Below are 19283 nucleotides of genomic sequence, written 5' to 3'. Positions count from 1 at the left end.
CCTTTACAACCTCCCATCTGAGCCATCCACCTCTGTTTCCTCCTTCCAACCCACTCTACACTCCACGTACAGATTAATTGTTCCAAAGCATGGTTCTGACCATATTTTCCACCAACTCAAAATCTATACAGTTTCCCTGTTATTTTATAAAGGGAAACTCTCAGCCTTGCCTATAAAACCATCTATGATCTAGCCCCTGGAGAAGGCAATGGCACCCCACTCCAGTACTCTTGCCTGGAAAATCCCATGGACGGAGGAACCTGGTAGGCTGCAGACCATGGGGTCGAGAAGAGTCAGACACAACTGAGCGACTTCACTTTCACTTTTCCCTTTCATGCATTGGAGAAGGAAATGGCAACCCACTCCAGTGTTCTTGCCTGGAGAATCCCAGGGACGGGGGAGCCTGGTGGGCCGCCGTCTAGGAGGTCGCACAGAGTCGGACACGACTGAATCGACTTAGCAGCAGCAGCAGCATGATCTAGCCTCAATGTGCCTCTCCAGAGGGAATACCAACCTACATTCCAATCAGACTGGCTGATCTTTGTTTCTGGCTCCAACATTTTGTTTAAGCTTTCTCATTTCAACCTGAATGTCCTCCTTCCTGCCCAACTCCATCCAAGTTAAAATCCTACCCACTCTAGATATATCTCCTGGGTAAAAGACATCCTCCTCTGCTGGACTTTGTTTCTACTTCACTTACACTGTCCATTCTGCTCTGGCTTGTGTCACATTTATCTCTGTGTCTGTATTATCTCCCATGCTGGACTTAAGAGTCTTGAGACCAAGGATTATATGCTATTTGTGCTGTGTTTAGTCACTCAGTCGTGTCCGACTCTTTGCAACCCCGTGGACTATAGCCCACCAGCCTCCTCTGTTGGTGGAGATTCTTCAGGTAAGAATATTAGAATGGGTTGCCATGCCCTCCTCCAGGGGATCTTCCCAACCCAGGGATCGAATCCACATCTCCCGCATTGCAGGTATATTCTTTACCGTCTGAGCCACCAGGGAAGCCCTAGATAAATATGCTATTTATCTAGTTTCTATCCCATTGCCTAGAAGGGCTGTGCACATCACAGGCACTCACAGAAGTTTGTGACAAGAAGGAAAGAAGGAAGAAAGTGGGGTTGGAAAGAAGAAAGAAGGGAAGGAAACAGGCACTGAAGAGGCTTCAGCAATAGAAGAAAGGAGCTCAGAAGGGGCCAGAGAGTAGGAAGAGAATCCACTAAGCAGAGTTGGTGGAGGGGGGGGTGGGGGAGGGGGTGGAGGGGGGGGTGGGGGGGAGGGGGGAGGGGAAATCATAAAAATGAGAATATACTGTACAGCACAGGGACTCTACTTAATGCACTGTGGTGACCTGAATGGGAAGGAAGTCCCAAAGGGAGGAGATATGTGTATATATATATGGATGGATGATGCATTTTGCTGTATAGTAGAAACTATCACAACATTGTATAGCATCTATACTCCAAAAAAAATTAATTTAAGAAAAATAAAGAAATGGAAAAATTAAAAATGCTATGGAACAGACCCTGGCAGCGTGAGAGTCTGTTCCAGATCTGAAAGGGGAGAAGAACTGAAGAAACGTGTTTGCACCATGAGAGGACTTACAGCAATCTTGATTTGATCCCAGGGGCAGACTCTATCATCCTGTTCGCTCCCCTATCCCCTCACAGCAGGGCTGGGGTCTCCAGGTAGAAACTTGGTTCCTGTGATGTATGAAACCTGAACGGGGAGAAACTGGCCTTCCTGGTACATTCCATCTAGAGTTAATTAAAATATCTTATCTCTATAATAATTAACTTCTAATTAGTATCATTTGCAGTTTACAAAGTATTGTCATTCATGACCCAGTATGGTCCTGTATCAGTGGTGCAAGGTAAGTGGATAACATAATAGCTACACCCTGAAAGTCGTCTGGCACTTTAGAGTCCACAAAGCATTTTGTCTGTCAGGGACATTCCATGTGGTCTCCACTCACCTTTCCATTAGTTCCTTAAACCCCTGTCACACCCAGGGAGACCTATCCCCTCCAGCTTCCAGGACACAGCCTGCTATTTGATACTTCATCATCTTTGCAAATATGAGACAAATAGAGGGGATGAGTGGACAAATGGGTAGAACTCCTTTTAGCTCTTCACAATCTTCACCTCCCGAAGCCAGGTCTTCTCAGGGAGGACTGGAGTAGCAGCACCCCAGGGACCCTCTGAAGTCCTCTCACGGTGGGGAAAGGGGGTGTTCGTCACCAGACAGGCACACCTGGCATTCTTTGGTTGCCTCAGCTTCTGTGGAAACTCTGGAAGGGGACTCGGGGTCAGGGGGATCATGGGACCCACAACACTGCCTCCGACCAGCGAAGAAACACAGACACGTGTGTATACACCTCTGCCCCAAGCAACAGATGGAAGGGAGAGCTCATGCAGTAAAACCCACTTCCTCTGCTGCTGAGACAAAAGAGGAGAACTCTATACTCACTACAAAGTAGGACGGGGAGCAGGGGAGAGAAATTCTGACTGTATTGGCTTATTTTTGTCCATTTCTGACTCTTATGGATGCCTCACACACCCCCATTTTCAGCTCTTTCTTCTGTAGAATTCATTCGAGACAGCTCATTCTGTTCACGGAGGACTCAAAGACATGGGCCAGAGACCACAGATCACGTGCGGTCTCCTGCAGGTCAGGAGAGGAGGGTATTCTAAATGATTTTCTCTGACTTAAGGTGGGGGTAAAGCAGGAATTTTCGAGGAGAAAATAAAGCGTACAAATGGAAAAAATATATTAATACTTAATCATGTATTTTTTTAATATTAGGAAAACAACTTCTTGTTTCACAGGACAAACTTTAGAAAGTTAGCAAAGTTCAACAAAACCCTCTAGGCTGGTGGAAAATGGGCAGGAAAAATATCTTCTCTACAGTCAGACTTTTAAGGATAAGGCCAGAGATTTCTCGTGGGATGTACCTGGAAGGAGGGCCAATCAAATGTTAATGTTTAGCATAAAAAGGTAGAGACAGTCTTTACCTACCTGGGACCTACCAGGCTGCCTAGTGACCCTTGAACTTTTAAGCAGCACTTGAACTTTTAAGCAGAAGCTCAGATAGAAATTCATGGCAGTGCCCAGAGCAAGCCTGTCCCTTTCTAGAATTGATGCTGGGGCACAGGGCAGGCACAACAGAGAAGAGGGAAAGGAGTTGCTTCTGAGACATCAAAAAATTCAGAAATGCTGGATAACACAGGTTTTTGGGGTGCTTGGCTATGATGGTGTGTGGGTGTGAGTGTATGTCAGTGTAGGCGTAAGAGAGAAGTTAGGGGAGGGTCTTTGGTTGAAGGTGTGAAGGTGGCTCTTTTTTTAGCCTAGCCAATTGCCAAAGTATGACAAAAAACCTCAGCACACCCCATATGGGGTGGCAAGAAAAGGAATCAGAAAAAAATCTTCCCCTCCAAAATGTAACCAGCCTTCCAGAACCCTAACCCTGAAGTGAAAATTTACTTGGCAGAGAAGAAAAATCCTACCCAGTCCTGAGGAGCCTAACTGAAATCACTTTAGCGGGAAGCTTGAAGATGGGGCTGGAATGCCCTCTCATTTATCATCAAAGATAAAGTTCTCAGCAACCTGGATGTGCAAATGGGGAGCTATTTGTGGAAAGGATTCATCCAAGTTGTTCACAGTTGTTCAGAGTGTCACCAAAGAGGTCATTCTCCTCTGCCCCCAAACAACGAATAAGCTACCTGCATGTGAGCTGATTTCCGAACCACAAAGGGATCATGGGGCAGACTCGCGATGTTTGGTGGCTGCTCCCTCTGAGGAGCTACCCCTTCGCAGCTATCAGAGACAAGAAGGGCTGCACTTGGCAATGTGGCCTGAGTAACCACAGCCCAGAGGATAATGCCCAAACTGGTTAATCACAGGGATCAATGAGTGGAAAAACATGAAATATCTGAAACATACCACCCTGATATTTTTAAATAACTCTGAGAATGATTTCGTTCCCTCCATTTAAAAAGAAATCGCTTCACCACAGAGCCATCCTCAGTTGACAGAGATTCCAGGAAATGCCCTGAGATTTTTGATTGAAAGGGAGGAGTTTGAGGGGCAGCTAGATGAGAAAGCAAGGTTTTCTCTAGGCAGCCATCAGCACCTGCTAAAAAGAAACCCATTTAGGCATGGATCTTCAGACAATTTTTTAAGTATTCATTTTCACCTGGCTTTCCCCTAATGTATTACTAAGCTAAAATGGGGTTAATCTCACCCTTGATGAACGAACGGCTTTCCCACGTTTTCTTTTGTCGAGTACATCAGAAAGTCTCGGGAGGCCTTAAAAAGTCTAGCACTAAATCTTTTGAGTCACTTAATCCCCAAATCTTCAATGTTTGGAGATACTTTCCTTTATGAAAAGAAACCCTAACCTGGCCCAGTTCCGCTGTCAAACTTGCTAATGGAACAAAGAGGCCTCTCATTAGACTCATCCCTGCGGCTGCAGAAATAAGTGTCTCAGGAAGGGCAAGCAGGTTTTGCTTTAGCCCTAGGATGGTTTTGGCTGCTGCTCTCTTTGGCTTCCTCCTGTGGCATCTCATCCAGCTGAGCTCTGGCTAAATTAGACCCAGTAGATGGAAAATTGGGCAGGTGGGTGCCTAGGAAAAAGGGCTGTCCAGTGATCAGGCTCACCCGTCAGTAAATGGGCTCCCTTTCTGAGTAATGGGCTGTCCATTCCCAGGAGTGTTCAAGATGAGACTACCCTATATGGTTATAGAAGGAGCCCCTTGGAAAGAAGACCAAATGGGTTCCCAACCCCAAATCTGAGTCTCTGTAACTCAGGAGGGGGCTTTCAAGGCACATACGAGAAACTTTATGACTTCTCTTTCCTTCCTCCATCACATGTCTCTCTTCTGCCCCACAATTAGAAGTAGGAATGTTTCACACTTTATTGAAGGCTCTATTTCCCTTTACCTCACTTCTGTGGGTAATGGTGGAGAAAGCCATTTTCCCAGTTAATCAAAGGCCTCCAATGACAAGAAAGACATTTCAATAGCTGAGAAATAAGTCTATACAGTAATAATAACAGCTAATATTTATTAAGGACTTAATAGGTGCCCCACACAGTGAGAAAGACTTTACACACATTTGCCAATTTAGCCCAGCCAACAATCCAAAAATGGAAATGCTCTTGTTATCTGCCTATTACAGCTAAGGAAACAGCTTGCTCGACTGTGATGCTCCTGCATGTGGAGCTGGAAAAGATGTGAAGTTAGCACTCAAGAATCTATAGGAGTTGGTTTCAAAGTCCTGTGCTCCGAACCACTAAGCTTCACTGTCCATCTGGCCATCCTTCCTTCTACTGTCAGTCCTCCTGTTTAAAGAGCAGAGAAAGGAAGGCCCGTCTTCCAGAAGAAATCTGCCCCCAAAGCTGAAAGGAATAACAGCCCAGCATGCATGCATCAAGGTAGTCAAGAAGCCTGAGAGCCTGGGAGTGGGGAAGGGTTTAGGAAAAAAAAAACAGAGCCAAACAGAAGTTAATTCTCTTCAGGGTCCTAAATATTAACCTGAGTACACTGGGAGCTGCAAGGGAAAAACAACTCAGGAAATGCAAAGTAATTGATTTCAGTCTTGGAAAAATGGACAAATTATGACACAGAGGCTACTGAGAAAGGATTCTGAGGCCAGTTCTGACTACTTGGCACTGTTTTCCTTGTGTGTATCCATTCCATTCCCTCAAGTGTCCGAATCCCCAATTTTTCCTTTGATTCCTAGTGCCAATACCTTAGGCCAGTGTAAACTGGAAGTTTATAAAGTTTTTGTTGGTTTGCTTGTTTTGAATCAACATTTTAAAGTTGAGAGATTTCACATTTAAAAATTCAGGACTTTCAGCTTCTCTTTTAAAAAAAAGGAAGATAAGGCTCAAATTCTCTCATAGGGTAATCAAGGATGATGGCTATGGACAGGGTATGCACCCTCTCCAGTTCTTCACAGTCCGCATCTCTCCCTAATGCCTAATTCATTTACAATATCTGCAGGTGTTTACAATTTGCCACTGGTGCCTTAGGCCTACAAGTAGCTCTGGATACTACTTGTAGCCAGGTTGATTATAGCTTTGGATTTAGGAAATTGTTCATGCAAGAACACTGCGTGCATTCCCTCTGTACACACACAAACACACACACATTTCCTATCCTGTCCTTTTGCTAATATAAAACTCTTGGTAGAATGATTTCAGAGCCCATCTGTATGGGTGATCAGACCACCACATTTCTGGAAGCACCCTGGCTCTGCCATGGATGCATAATTCTCTTTAGAAAGCAGACTGTCCACAGGGCTCTGGGTGCCTCCTCTTGTTATATAGCTGCATGAGGTCACTGCCAATAAATTACTGGTTTAAGGAAAACAATGACAAGCCTTTTCCATGGGGAACAGAGTTTGCTCACTCAATTATTTCCTAAAGTCGTGCCCTCTTTCCCAACTAGGCACTATAATTTTTGAGGTAACAGGACTGAGTCTGTTTATTGTTTGTTCTGATCCAGAAAGCCACACTGCACCTGCCACATGAGCCCAGCAAACTTTGCAGTAATGCATCCTCCTGGCAGTGAAATTAGTCAAGTAATGATCATTGCACTGTTGATTAAGTAGCTGCTTTGTTAAAATTACTTACCAGGGTGACTCTAAATTGGCTGTGTTTGTTTACCAGTCTAGCTTTTCTCTTTGTATTGTTCTTGACTGCTACAGAGAATTGATGGAAATCACGAATAATCTCATTTTATCAAAATCAGACCTTTTAGAAATTCAAGATATGACTTGATTTGGGATAAAAATATAGCCAGAAAATCAGTAATAATTTTCCTAAATTGGATATAGCTGAATGATGGGAGACTTCTGTTTATTTGCCCAAGTCATTTTTCACCTGTAGGTGTTGGAGACATAAGGAGTTGGGGATGGAGAGGGGCTGTGTGCAGTGGCACTGTGATGGTAGGCCACTTCTCCCACCTAATATCAACTTGGAAATTGCTGACATTTGATAACACTGTCACTTTGAGATTTGTAATCCTCTGCCAGAATTACATGGCCCTTAAGAAACAGCTTCCTTTTTTAAAAATTACTTGGGAAAATATTATCTTTGAGTATCTCCTACTGCCATCAAGGAAGTTTGTATGTTTTTTAAAAGTGGCAATTTTTCTTTTCAGAGACATGGCAGGAGCCAGCAAGGGGCCAGAGGGACCTGGTGCTTTCAGAAACCCTTTAATGATGCTGCCTCCTGCCAGAGGCAGAGGAGGTCTGTCCCTCAGCTTTCTGTCCCCAACTGGCTCTGAACCTACTGGGGGACACAGTACAGCTTTCTGTCATGCACACACAGATACACACACGTGTACACACACTCACACACAAACCAACCAGCTGCAGAGCAAGCAACAGGAGGTGGCAGAATGCTTGCCACTGTGTTACCGGATTTGTAAGCATCCCCTCCAAACCACAGCCAAGACCAGTTACTCCCTGGGCTAAAGCCAGCCTGAGAACTTGGGGATCCTGCCAAGCCGACAGCCCCTAGGCCTAGCTCTGTTGCCAGAGCCACACAGGAAAGTCATTAATTCACTAAACAAAGATTCAGAAAAAGATTAGAGAGCCCATCATTTGTTCATCAGTGGGCTAGCTGCACAGAAGATATCTGAGCATTCACTTTAAGGAACCTAGACTATTTGGGCCTGAAGAGAAAAGCTATACACTCATTTTAAGATGGAATCAGTTCAGTTCAGTCGCTCAGTTGTGTCCAACTCTTTGCAACCCCATTAATCCACAGCACGCCAGGCCTCCCTGTCCATCACCAACTCCCAGAGTTCACTCAAACTCATGTCCATCGAGTCGGTGATGCCATCCAGCCATCTCATCCTCTGTCGTCCCCTTCTCCTCCTGCCCCCAATCCCTCCCAGCATCAGGATCTTTTCCAGTGAGTCAACTCTTCGCGTGAGGTGGCCAAAGTATTGGAGTTTCAGCTTCAGCATCAGTCCTTCCAATGAACACCCAGGACTGATCTCCTTTAGGAAGGACTGGTTGGATCTCTTTGAAGTCCAAGGGACTCTCAAGAGTCTTCTCCAACACCACAGTTCAAAAGCATCAATTCTTCGGCGCTCAGCTTTCTTCACAGTCCAACTCTCACATCCATACATGACCACTGGAAAAACCATAGCCTTGACTAGATGGACCTTTGTTGACAAAGTAATATCTCTGCTTTTTAATATGCTATCTGGATTGGTCAAAACTTTCCTTCCAAGGAGTAAGCATCTTTTAATTTCATGGCTGCAGTCACCATCTGTAGTGATTTTGGAGCCCAAAAACATAAAGTCTGACACTTTTTCCACTGTTTCCCCATCTATTTCCCATGAAGTGATGGGACCAGATGTCATGATCTTAGTTTTCTGAATGTTGAGCTTTAAGCCAATTTTTTCACTCTCCTTTTTCATCAAGAGGCTCTTTAGTTCCTCTTCACTTTCTGCCATAAGGGTGGTGTCATCTGCATATCTGAGGTTATTGATATTTCTCCCGGCAATCTTGATTCCAGCTTGTGCTTCTTCCAGCCCAGCATTTCTCATGATGTACTCTGCATAGAAGTTAAATAAGCAGGGGGACAATATACAGCCTTGACGTACTCCTTTTCCTATTTGGAACCAGTCTGTTGTTCCAGGTCCAGTTCTAACTGTTGCTTCCTGACCTGCATACAGGTTTCTCAAGAGGCAGGTCAGGTGGTCTGGTATTCCCATCTCTTTCAGAATTTTCCACAGTTTATTGTGATTAAGATGGAATAACGTCACACAAATACACTCATTTTAAGATGGAATAACGTCACACAAGGGGCTCCCCTGGTGGTTCAGATGGTTAAGAATCTGCCTGCAATGCAGGAGACCCAGGTTCAATCCCTGGGTTGGGAAGATCCCTGGAGAAAGGATGGCAGCCCACTCCAGTATTCTTTCCTGGAGAATTCTATGGACAGAAGAGCCTGGTAGGCTGCAGTCCATGGGGTCACAAAGAGTTGCAAAGAGATGACTGTTAGAGCGTCTAACAATTTCTAACGCTTTCACACGTCAAAAATAAAGATGCCACTCAAAGCTGTATGTAAGTAAATGCTGAATGACTTTCAGAGGAGGGAATTCCAGAGGGTGAATATCCGCGGTCAGAAAGGGCACATTGTGATGTTGAGGAGAGAGCCTGGGCTTTGCTGCTGCACAAACTGCATGAAGATCCTAACTATGTGATCACAGCCAATTTCCTCACCCTCTCTGGACTTAAGTTTGCTTACCAGTGGAGAAGAGGTGGTATATGCCTTACAGCGTTGCTGAGGGGATTACATGGGGTTGGCTGCATATTCCAAGCCTTCAAAAAATGTTTGAGTTTTATGTATTGTTCTGTTTTGAAGAACATTAAAGAGTTAAAATAAAAATCAGTTCAGGAAGGATTGGCCCAGAGGAAAATGGTGCAAGACCATTCTTTGAAGAGGAAACTCGTAGAAAAAGTTATCATATTTAACAAATACTTTAGGAAGTGGAAAGATATAAGAAGGGATTGTCTCTCTTTTTTAAATCATATTGACTTTTTCCTGAATATGAAAATATTTCATGTCTATTACAAGAAATTTGGAAAGCATAGTAAAATGCAAGGAATAAAGTTAAAAATCAAATACAATTTTGCACCCAATGAAAACTCCTATAAACATTTTTGTTTTCTTTCAATCTTCTCCTAGTTTTAAATTAACTGAGACCCCATTGTATACACAGTTTGGAATCCTGCTTTTTGCACCTAATGTTTCACAAGTATTTGCCCTATCATTAAAAGTTCTTTGCAAACATCATCTGCAATGGCCATATGGAATTTCACATATGGATATACCAACATTTTCTCAACTATTCCACCAACAGTGGACATTTAGGGCTGTTCAGATATTTCACTATTATAAATAAAGCCTCTGTGAATATATTTTTTGTTGTTTTTTTGCAAAATCCTCTTTCCTTAGGATAAGTTTCTATAGGTAGAATTACTGTTCTAAGATTCCTAGTGGATATAAAACATTTTCCACAAAGAGGTCCAACCCACATTCCCCCAGGACACAAGCGAGAGACAGTTGGTCTTACCAAATCCTGAGACCCAATAATATCTTTGGAAAGAAAATTTTTTTCCTAAGTTGACAGTCATGAAATAGCGTTTCATTGTTCTCTTAACTATCTTCTTCCTTCTAGCAATATACCTAAAAGGATCTAAAGGAGTTCTCAGATAAAGGATAGGAGCTTTCTTTTGTCTGCAAACAATCAATGAATATTTAATGTGCAAATCATTTTACTCTGGATTTATCCTCTCTCCTCTTTTTGAGTGGGTTTGGGAGATTCTGCTTTTCAGGTTTTAACCACTGTGAAGATAAGAGTTTGAGGTACAATGCAGCTGACATTCTGAGTCAAAATATTGATTCTGCCACTACCAAGCTTCTTGAAAATCAAGCCATGGAACCTGTCTGAAATTCCAGCCCTCCAGCAGATACAATGCCTGTCTTACCTTGCTTATGAAAATGTGAAGGTACTGATGTTTTATTAATGATTTTAAGTGCTTTTAAGACTTTTTTTTTAAACCTGCATAATACTATGATTGACTGTGTCCAATCATTATTGTGACCTAAATTGACAGTTTGTGAGTTTGAGTGAACTCCGGAGTTGGTGATGGACAGGGAGGCCTGGCCTGCTGCAGTTCATGGGGTCACAAAGAGTCGGACACGACTGAGCGACTGAACTGACTGAACTGAACTGAGAAACTCCAATATCAGCTTTCAGTGGACGAGGACCTTCACTGGCAAATATTAGGGAATGGGTTCAGAAAAAAGACAAAAATCATGCTCTGTGAAGAAATGATTCCCAGTCTACACATTGTCTCGGGAATATCTCCAGATGGAAAGATTTTCTCTGGAAGAAAAGGAAGTGGTGCTTAGGGTCCAGTCTGGGCAAGCCTTCTTCTGGCGACGGTCCCAGGGTGGGAGGTGTCTGAGGTCCTCCTGGTAACGAACGCAACCACTGCTCCCGCCAGTCGCCAGCAGAAACTCACACCTCGGTCCCCGCTGTCACTCACTCCTGCAGTCACCCTCGCCTGCCTCACTATTTATCGGCCCCGCCCCTCACTGGGTCCCCGCCCCATCCAGGCTCTGTGTGCGGGCGGGAAGTGGCGCGAGACTGGAAAGCACTGTCTGAGCGCCCACTGCAAACCCCAGCCATCTGAGACACCTTTAAGCGTCCAGCCCCCACCCTTATTCCACCCTGCCCAGCTCTCCAACCGAATTTCTTACTGTTGCCAATGCTTGTTCTCCACATTAGGTCAGACAGCGGATGTGAGGCCAGTAGATCTGGGTTTGAGTCAGGCTTGTAATCTCCGGGCAACCCTGGAATTTCATCTCTGCAGATCTGCTTCTTGTTTCCTCCGCATGGGGGCCTTGTCAGGTTCACCGCTGTATCCCCAGCTCCTAGAACAGTGCGTGGCATGCAGTCAGCCCTCACTAAATATCTATTGACTAAATGCATCTCTGTAATGATAACACCTACAGGGTGTTGTGAGAATGAATGAATCTGTGCAGCTACCTGGTGACATGTTAGGGAAGTACTCTTCGCTGAGTATCTCTTATAACACAGCACAACTTTTTTAAAAGTTCACGAACTGGTTACCTGGGAACACACATCTACTTCTATCACAATCTCCCTCCAGAATTATGCCAAATCATCCGACCTTCGCCTGAAAATGTTTCCTGATTGTCGACACCTGACTAGCACTATTACAGTGGATGTGCATGTCTAGTTATATATTGTTGTGCTCTGAAGAAAGAATCTTTACTTGTTTCATTTTCTGAATGAACTGCATCTGCTCAAAGAGCAGGGAATGGACTCAAGATATTGGACCCACTGCTAGCATTGCCGCCTACTGGTCGGGTTTCTCCGGCAAGTCACTTCCCCTCTTTGGACCTCAGTGTCTTCATCTGTAGCTTTCCTGGGTCAGCAATACCACCCACGTGAGCAAGGATAGACGCGCCACACCGCCCGCGCTTTCCATCTCCAAGCGCATCCTGCTTTCCCAAGTTGGGACACGCCTCCAGGATGCGCTTCCCAGCTTAAGGCTCACGAGGTGACCGCGAGGTAGGGCTAAAGGTACCCGCTGAGGGCCTCGCAGGCTTACGCTGCCCAAGTGCCTACCCCTCCGCCCCTTCCTCGCGTCCCCCTCCCCCGTGTCTGCCCCTCTCCTCCACCCCGCCTTTCTCCCCGCCCTGCCCTCCCGCCCACCCGCGCGGCGCATGCGCCGTCCGCGGAGCGTGTTTTTATAAAAGTCAGGCTTCGGCCAGAAACTTCAGTGTGTTGGCTGTGGCAGCAGGTAGCAAAGTGACCCTGAGGACTTGAGTAGCCGGTAGCCCCCGCGGCTGGAGAGCAAGCGGTTACCATGGAAGGGATCCGTGTAAGTCCAGTTTCAACCTGTTTTTACTTAAACGTGCCAAGACCTGAATTTACAGTGCAACCGCTCTCTGAGTGGGCCGGAGCACCCAGAATATTGCAGGTGCCATTGCCCCGGAGAAAGGGTGTAGAAAGGAGATTTCGTGCGCTTGGCTATAGGAGGGGTGAGGCAGGCTGGACTGAAATCTTTTTCTAAGTAGAAGGAGAAAAGATTGGGACGACCGTTTCAATGGTTGCATGTATCTCCCCCGAGTTCTGCGGTGCGCGCCGGTTTTGCACGCTGTTTGCAAACAGAAGAACACTGTGGGAAAGTGCAGAGATGTGTGCTCTGCCAGAGACCGTGGGTTTCTTCCTCGAGGGAGCGGGAGTTTCTTTTGGAGCAAATAACACGATCTGAATTTGGAGGTGGAGGGTGGTGCTCCCGGGCAGAGTTATCAGAGGGAGAACCACTCTTGGCGCTGGGCGCGTGTTCACTAAACTCCGCTACCCGCGGAGTTGTGCCAATGGCTGGGTACTTGTCGCTCAGTTGAGCTGTCTGCATGTTGGTCGCAGCAGGGAGGTACCGGGAACAGCCCGCGCGCCTTGGGATCGAGGGAGAGACTTGGCGGGCGTCGCCAGCGCCGCGAGTGGGCTCCTGGGTTCTGGAGTTTGGGGGTTGTGCAGAAGTTGAAAGAGTGTAAGTGGTCACAGGGCAGCAGCACCCCAAGGTGTGCGCGGCGGGGACTGGGAGTGGCATGAGGGGCTGGAAGGGCACCTGGGCCGCCGGTGGTTGCGGTGCAGACGGGCAGGTGCAAGTGGGGAGACGGTTTGCCTCTCACCGCGCCCAGTTGCGCCATTCAACCGTCGGTGGTTTCCTGGAACCTTTTGAAAACCCCTTACTAGGGAGGCTTTTCGTTTCCCCCAGCGGCGCGCGATTCAAAGGCTCTCGCGGCGGAGCCGCCCAACCTCTCCCCAGCACCCAGCAGTACTTGCCCCTGGCGTGCGGCTGGGCCAAACCGCTGGAACAACCGCAGCGGGCGGGCGGCAGGCGTGGGCTTGGCGGACAGCGGGGAGTGACGGAGCTGGACCACCCTGTCCCCAGCGTGCCCTCCGCCCGGAGGCTTCCCACTGCAGACCTCCCACCCCTTTTACTGGATCCTTGGCGGGATGGGAAGCGACTAGGGAGAGTGAGGAAATGAAACTTGGGGCGCGGACCACGGGTGTAGACCCCGTGACTTTCCCCTCCCATTAAAACTGTGCTCGCTAACGTCCCAGACGCGCCAAGTAATAGACAGGGGTTTGGCAAAGAAACGCAAGCCCTTGAAGAGCGCCCATGGGCGGGGGTCGGGGCGGTTACCAATTTCTGACACCCCTGCCCCCAAGCACCAAAGCTCTTCATTCAAGGCCGCATTCTCCTTCCTCACTACGTGTTGCTTGAAGTGTAGAATGATAAGTGTTTAGACAGTCGTGGAGAAAACAGTGCTTCACGCCTTAGAATAAGAGTGTTTGGGACACCCCGCCCTTTCACAGACACCCCCCAGCGCTTCTTCCTCCCGGCTTCCCTATCCTGGCGAATCTTCGTTGCGAAAGTTAATCCCAGCCCCTCAGAACACGAGATTCTTCCCCCACTCCCACCCACGCTCCCACGCCGCCTTTGTGTTTTGTTTTGGTTTTTTGCCCCGGAGGTTTTTTCTTCTCTCCAGTGGGCGGGACAAAAGAGTTAGCAAGGATGTAACTTTGGAAACCAAAGAATCTCATCTCCGGTTTGTTTGTTTGTTTGTTTGTTTTCATTTTGTTTTAAACAAAGAGTTTTGTAATTGGTTCTCCTAAAGAGGGATGTAATGAAGTGACTGTGGGGGAAGATGGGAGGAGATCCGCAGGAGTCTAGAATTCCTTATGCTTTTTACCCTGGTACTTTAGTGGGAGCAGAATTTCCTGAAGAAAGCTGGACTGAGTTGGTTTTTACAAATTGCTTTTTTTTAAATACCAGAAACATTGTTTTGAACTTGGAGAATACCTGCTGAACTTGAAAGTGAATGTCTATTCCCTTGCCTGTTTTTCAGATATTCACTTCCGATAATTACACCGAGGATGACTTGGGCTCGGGTGACTATGATTCCATGAAGGAACCCTGCTTCCGGGAGGAAAATGCCCATTTCAACCGGATCTTCCTGCCCACTGTCTACTCCATCATCTTCCTGACTGGCATAGTGGGCAACGGATTGGTCATTCTGGTCATGGGTTACCAGAAGAAACTAAGAAGCATGACGGACAAGTACAGACTGCACCTGTCTGTGGCGGACCTCCTCTTTGTCCTCACGCTTCCCTTCTGGGCAGTTGATGCTGTGGCAAACTGGTACTTTGGGAAGTTCCTCTGCAAGGCAGTCCATGTCATCTACACAGTCAACCTCTACAGCAGTGTCCTGATCCTGGCCTTTATCAGTCTGGACCGGTACCTGGCTATCGTCCATGCCACCAACAGTCAGAAGCCAAGGAAGCTGCTGGCTGAAAAGGTGGTCTATGTTGGTGTCTGGCTACCCGCTGTCCTGTTGACTATTCCTGATCTCATCTTTGCCGACATTAAGGAGGTGGATGAGAGGTACATTTGTGATCGCTTCTATCCCAGCGACCTGTGGCTAGTGGTGTTTCAGTTTCAGCACATCGTGGTCGGCCTTCTCCTGCCTGGTATCGTCATCCTGTCCTGCTACTGCATTATCATCTCCAAGCTGTCCCACTCCAAAGGCTATCAGAAGCGCAAGGCCCTCAAGACCACAGTTATCCTCATCCTGACTTTCTTCGCCTGCTGGCTGCCTTACTACATTGGGATCAGCATCGACTCCTTCATCCTTCTGGAAATCATCCAGCAAGGGTGTGAGTTTGAGAGCACTGTGCACAAGTGGATTTCCATCACCGAGGCCCTAGCTTTTTTTCACTGCTGCCTGAATCCCATCCTCTATGCCTTCCTTGGGGCCAAATTTAAAACCTCTGCCCAGCATGCACTCACCTCTGTGAGCAGAGGGTCCAGCCTGAAGATCCTCTCCAAGGGCAAGCGAGGTGGACATTCTTCTGTCTCAACCGAGTCTGAATCTTCAAGTTTTCACTCCAGCTAACACTGGACTTTTGTACATTAAAGAACTTTTTTTTGAAGTTACACATTTTTTCAGATGTAAAAGACTGACCAACACTGTACAGTTTTTATTGACTGTTGGATTTTTTTCTTGTGTTTGTTTAGTTTTTGTGAGGTTTAATTGACTTATTTATATAAATATTTTGTTTCATGTTGATAAGTGTCTAGGCAGGACCTGTGGCCAAGTTCTTAGTGCTGTGTGTCATTGTAGGACCGTAGAAAAGGGAACTGAACATTCCAGTGTGTATAGTGAAATCACTTAGGCTAGAAATGATTCTCAGCTATTTGTAAATAAGTGATCTCTCCATTCCAGTGAAACATTTTCTTTTTCCTGTTCTTAAATTCTTTGGTTATACCATGTGATTTTGCTGTAGAACATGGCATTTATAACCAAAGCCTGAAGTGATATGGAAATACTGGTTTTTCAGTTTTCAGAAGTGGATCAATTTCCACACCTACAATGTACAGCCTTGTATTAAGTTGTTAATAAAACTACATGATAAACCTACTTAATGTTATGTTCTAATTTCTATTGGCATTCCTTTGGCTGGCAGAAGTCAAAAATAACAGTAATATATACATGTATAACATGTCAGATCTGTCCTGGGTATTTAGTTGTCATGTTTTACTTAAGGCTTATCACAACTCTGCTAGACTCTTAACATTTTGTAGAGCATGAAACCAAGCTACTGAAAGCCTAAGTGACTTGGTCAAAGTATAGTAAGAGCAACAAATATTTCAAACCAGCCAATGTGACTTCAGTAACTCTTAATTCATGCAACTTTAGAAATATCCAACCAGTTCATATTCCTATGAAAGATAACATTCCTGAAGGATAGATGTACATAAAAAAGGAAAGGTATGCAATCCCACATCTTAGATTTTACTAGTATCCTCGCCTTGTGTACTCCAGATCTGTTCCAGCCCGGCATTGTAGGCTCTTCTCACCTACTCCTCTCAATCTGGATGTCATCACATCCTTTTGACAGGTAAGGAAACTGAGGTTTAGAGACTTGCCATAACATGTACTTTCAAGGGGACATATCAGGAGCTGACTCCATTCATCCTTCCAGCCCTTGCTCTTAACCATTACCCACTGTTGTCCCCCAGAACACCTGGTCATAAATCAACTGAACTGTTATTGAAAATAAAGCCAAAAGTGAATGTTTTCTTCATAAAATTAACCGTGCCCAAAATACCCCTCTTGCAGTATCTTCTATGCAAATCTCAACACTTATTCTTAATCTATTGCAACATCTAGCACCTCAAGGGTTCAGCCAAGCAGATAAAAGTTAAATTGGTGCTTTCAGAGCTCAGAAGAAAGGTCCACTGAAGCAAGCTCCCTGTTGCCCACATTTTGCACAAGATTCTGGAGTCTTATGTAACATCACCCAAAGCTATTTACACTTCGGTTGTGCAAGCCCCAGCCTCTTGAGTAAATTTCAACTCTGGTCTCCATTTAAAGATAATTTCTAAACTATAGTAGCCTTACCTGTCTTACTCTGTGACACAGACAGGGCACTCCAGACATGCACTCTAAGATAATAACCAGGATATAATTAAGGAAATATTTGGTCTACTTTTCATAATTGTTTCTGGCACAGAAGATCCATTTTGGAGGAAAATTGCAATGTCTTATCTTTCTGAGGCAAATCACATTTGTTGAAGGCAAATTATAGATCCTGTGAAGGAAATAACTTAATTACTTAGAATAGAATCCAATTTGGCTGTACATTTTTGCTGCAGTCTATGGAGCTGGTATAATTCAGAGTGGTTATTCCTATTCCACTTGAGAAGACAATTAGATTTTACATAGGAAATTATCTTGAGGTTTCTTGGTTTTCCCTGGGAATCCTAATTGGATCACCCTTCATTTAAGCATAGTTTTACATGGTCTCTCTCAAAGGCTTAGTCTTAAAGCCGTGACCATTGTAAAAGATTTCACTTGAACTTTCTCTATAAATATTTATTCTTGAGGAGACAATAGAAGAAATCCTTGGAAGGAATTCTTTTTCCTTCTCATCTTGGCTTGAAACCTGTCACCCCAGATTCCTTGCCTCTGCCCTGGAGTCACAACAAAAGGCACTGAGCTGAAAAAAAATTCCCAGTGTCACCAGTCTTAATGGATATTTCATTCTCCCTTGGAACAAAGGTGGGATATCTCTTTTTCAAAAGGAAAAATAGCCTTGGCTCGTTCCCTGCCCTGAAAGCTCCCACAGTCCCATCATTCTCTGTCTCGACCCTGCCATGTTTTGAACGGCTCCAAAGCGCTCCCTGTGTCCTGGTTTGTCTGACAATGCTGGGAAAGCCAGTCCGCTGGGCAGCCCTTGCATGAAATAGTTGATTGTTCCCTTTCCTCATCCCCTTATGAATGGGGCCCTTGAAGGTCAGTAATGTAGATCCAGTTGTATAATGGAAGCTAAAATATTTAAATTGTATGCATGCTGCCAATAATGGCATAAATATGACATCTGAGTTATTAATAACATGAAGCCTGTAGCTGGGGAGGCTTTATCTTGCAAAGCCTTTGTTTTCCTAAAACGCCACTTGGCAATTCACCTCTCCCTACTCTGAGCTTCTCAGCCTCCTTTTGTGGTTAGGCCCATATTAAAGCAATAATTCTGGGGTACTCTGCTAAGAGGATAACCTACAGGCTTTCTTTTAATAATTCAACTAAGTGTCTGTGACTTTCTCCAAGCTTACTGTCAGTAAATAAGGCACCACAAACAGAATTGAGTAATCATTACTTCCATCAGCTTCCCAGGTGGCTCAGTGGTAAAGAATTCGCCTGCCAATGTAGGAGACACAGGAGACGCGGGTTGGATCCCTGGGTTGGGAAGATACTCTGGAATAGGAAATGGCAACCCACTCCAGTATTCTTGCCTGGAAAGTCCCATGGACAGAGGAGCCTGGCAGGCTACATACATAACATGGAGTCATAAAGACACAGACACAACTGAGCACACACACACACACACACTCCCAGGTAACACTTAAAAGGGACAATGACCACTAGAGACAAGATTCACAATACCTTAGAAATTAATCTAGGCAGCCCCAACACTTGGAAATGTGGCACTGAGCCTAGCATTGTAGGGATTAACCCAGGCCTCTTTGAGGAGGTCTCCACCTGGCTGCCAATGTGGCTTAGCCTGGCAGTGCTGGAGAGATCCAAAAGGTTAGCTAAAGGAATGGCCTGAGAGGAAAGTTGGAGCCTCGGGGACCCATAAAGTAGTGGAAACAAATCCTTTCAAAGCAGTGATTCTCAACTGGGGGTGATGTTTGCTCACCAGGGAACATTTAGTAAGGTCTGAAAACATTTGTGGGTATCGGACTGGGGGGTTAGTGGGTGGGTGGAAGAGTAGGTGAAGTGCTACTGGCACCTTCCAAGGATGCCACTAAACATCCAATGATGTACAGGACAGGCCCCCACAACAGTTAACCAGCCCAAAGTGTCAATAGTGTTCAGGACTGAGAGCACACTTTTAAGGTGAGGGCCATGGTATGAAAATAATTATCAAAATAAAGATACATCCAGGGACTTCCCAGCGATTGGGACTTCACTTTCCAAACCCACAAGGTGCAGGCTGGATCCCTGGTCGGGGAGCTAGGATTCCACATGCCTCACAGCCAAAATACCAAAATATAATTCAGTTCAGTTCAGTCGCTCAGTCGTGTCCAACTCTTTGCGACCCCATGAACCGCAGCACGCCAGGGCTCCCTGTCAATCACCA

General features: G+C 45.6%; 1 protein-coding gene across 2 annotated transcripts; it reads left to right on the top strand.

Annotated features, from left to right (window-relative positions):
• Window positions 1-12344: 12344 nt before the first annotated feature.
• Window positions 12345-16057, top strand: CXCR4 (C-X-C motif chemokine receptor 4). Of its 2 annotated transcripts, none has more exons than XM_086351302.1 (2): window positions 12345-12447; window positions 14486-16057. In XM_086351302.1, the coding sequence occupies exons 1-2, from the start codon at window positions 12433-12435 to the stop codon at window positions 15530-15532; spliced, it is 1062 nt and encodes a 353-aa protein (XP_086207428.1). In that variant the 5' UTR covers window positions 12345-12432; the 3' UTR covers window positions 15533-16057. The 2 variants fall into 2 exon arrangements, with proteins under 2 accessions (XP_086207428.1, XP_086207437.1); XM_086351311.1 differs by lacking the exon at window positions 12345-12447 and adding an exon at window positions 13072-13336.
• Window positions 16058-19283: the final 3226 nt, after the last annotated feature.

This window comes from Bos grunniens, chromosome 2 (genome assembly GCF_055505025.1).
Source record: "Bos grunniens cultivar Pamir isolate PY7600 chromosome 2, Bosgru_T2T1.0, whole genome shotgun sequence".
Lineage (NCBI taxonomy): Eukaryota > Metazoa > Chordata > Mammalia > Artiodactyla > Bovidae > Bos > Bos grunniens.
This window is presented reverse-complemented; position numbering and strand designations above follow the sequence as displayed.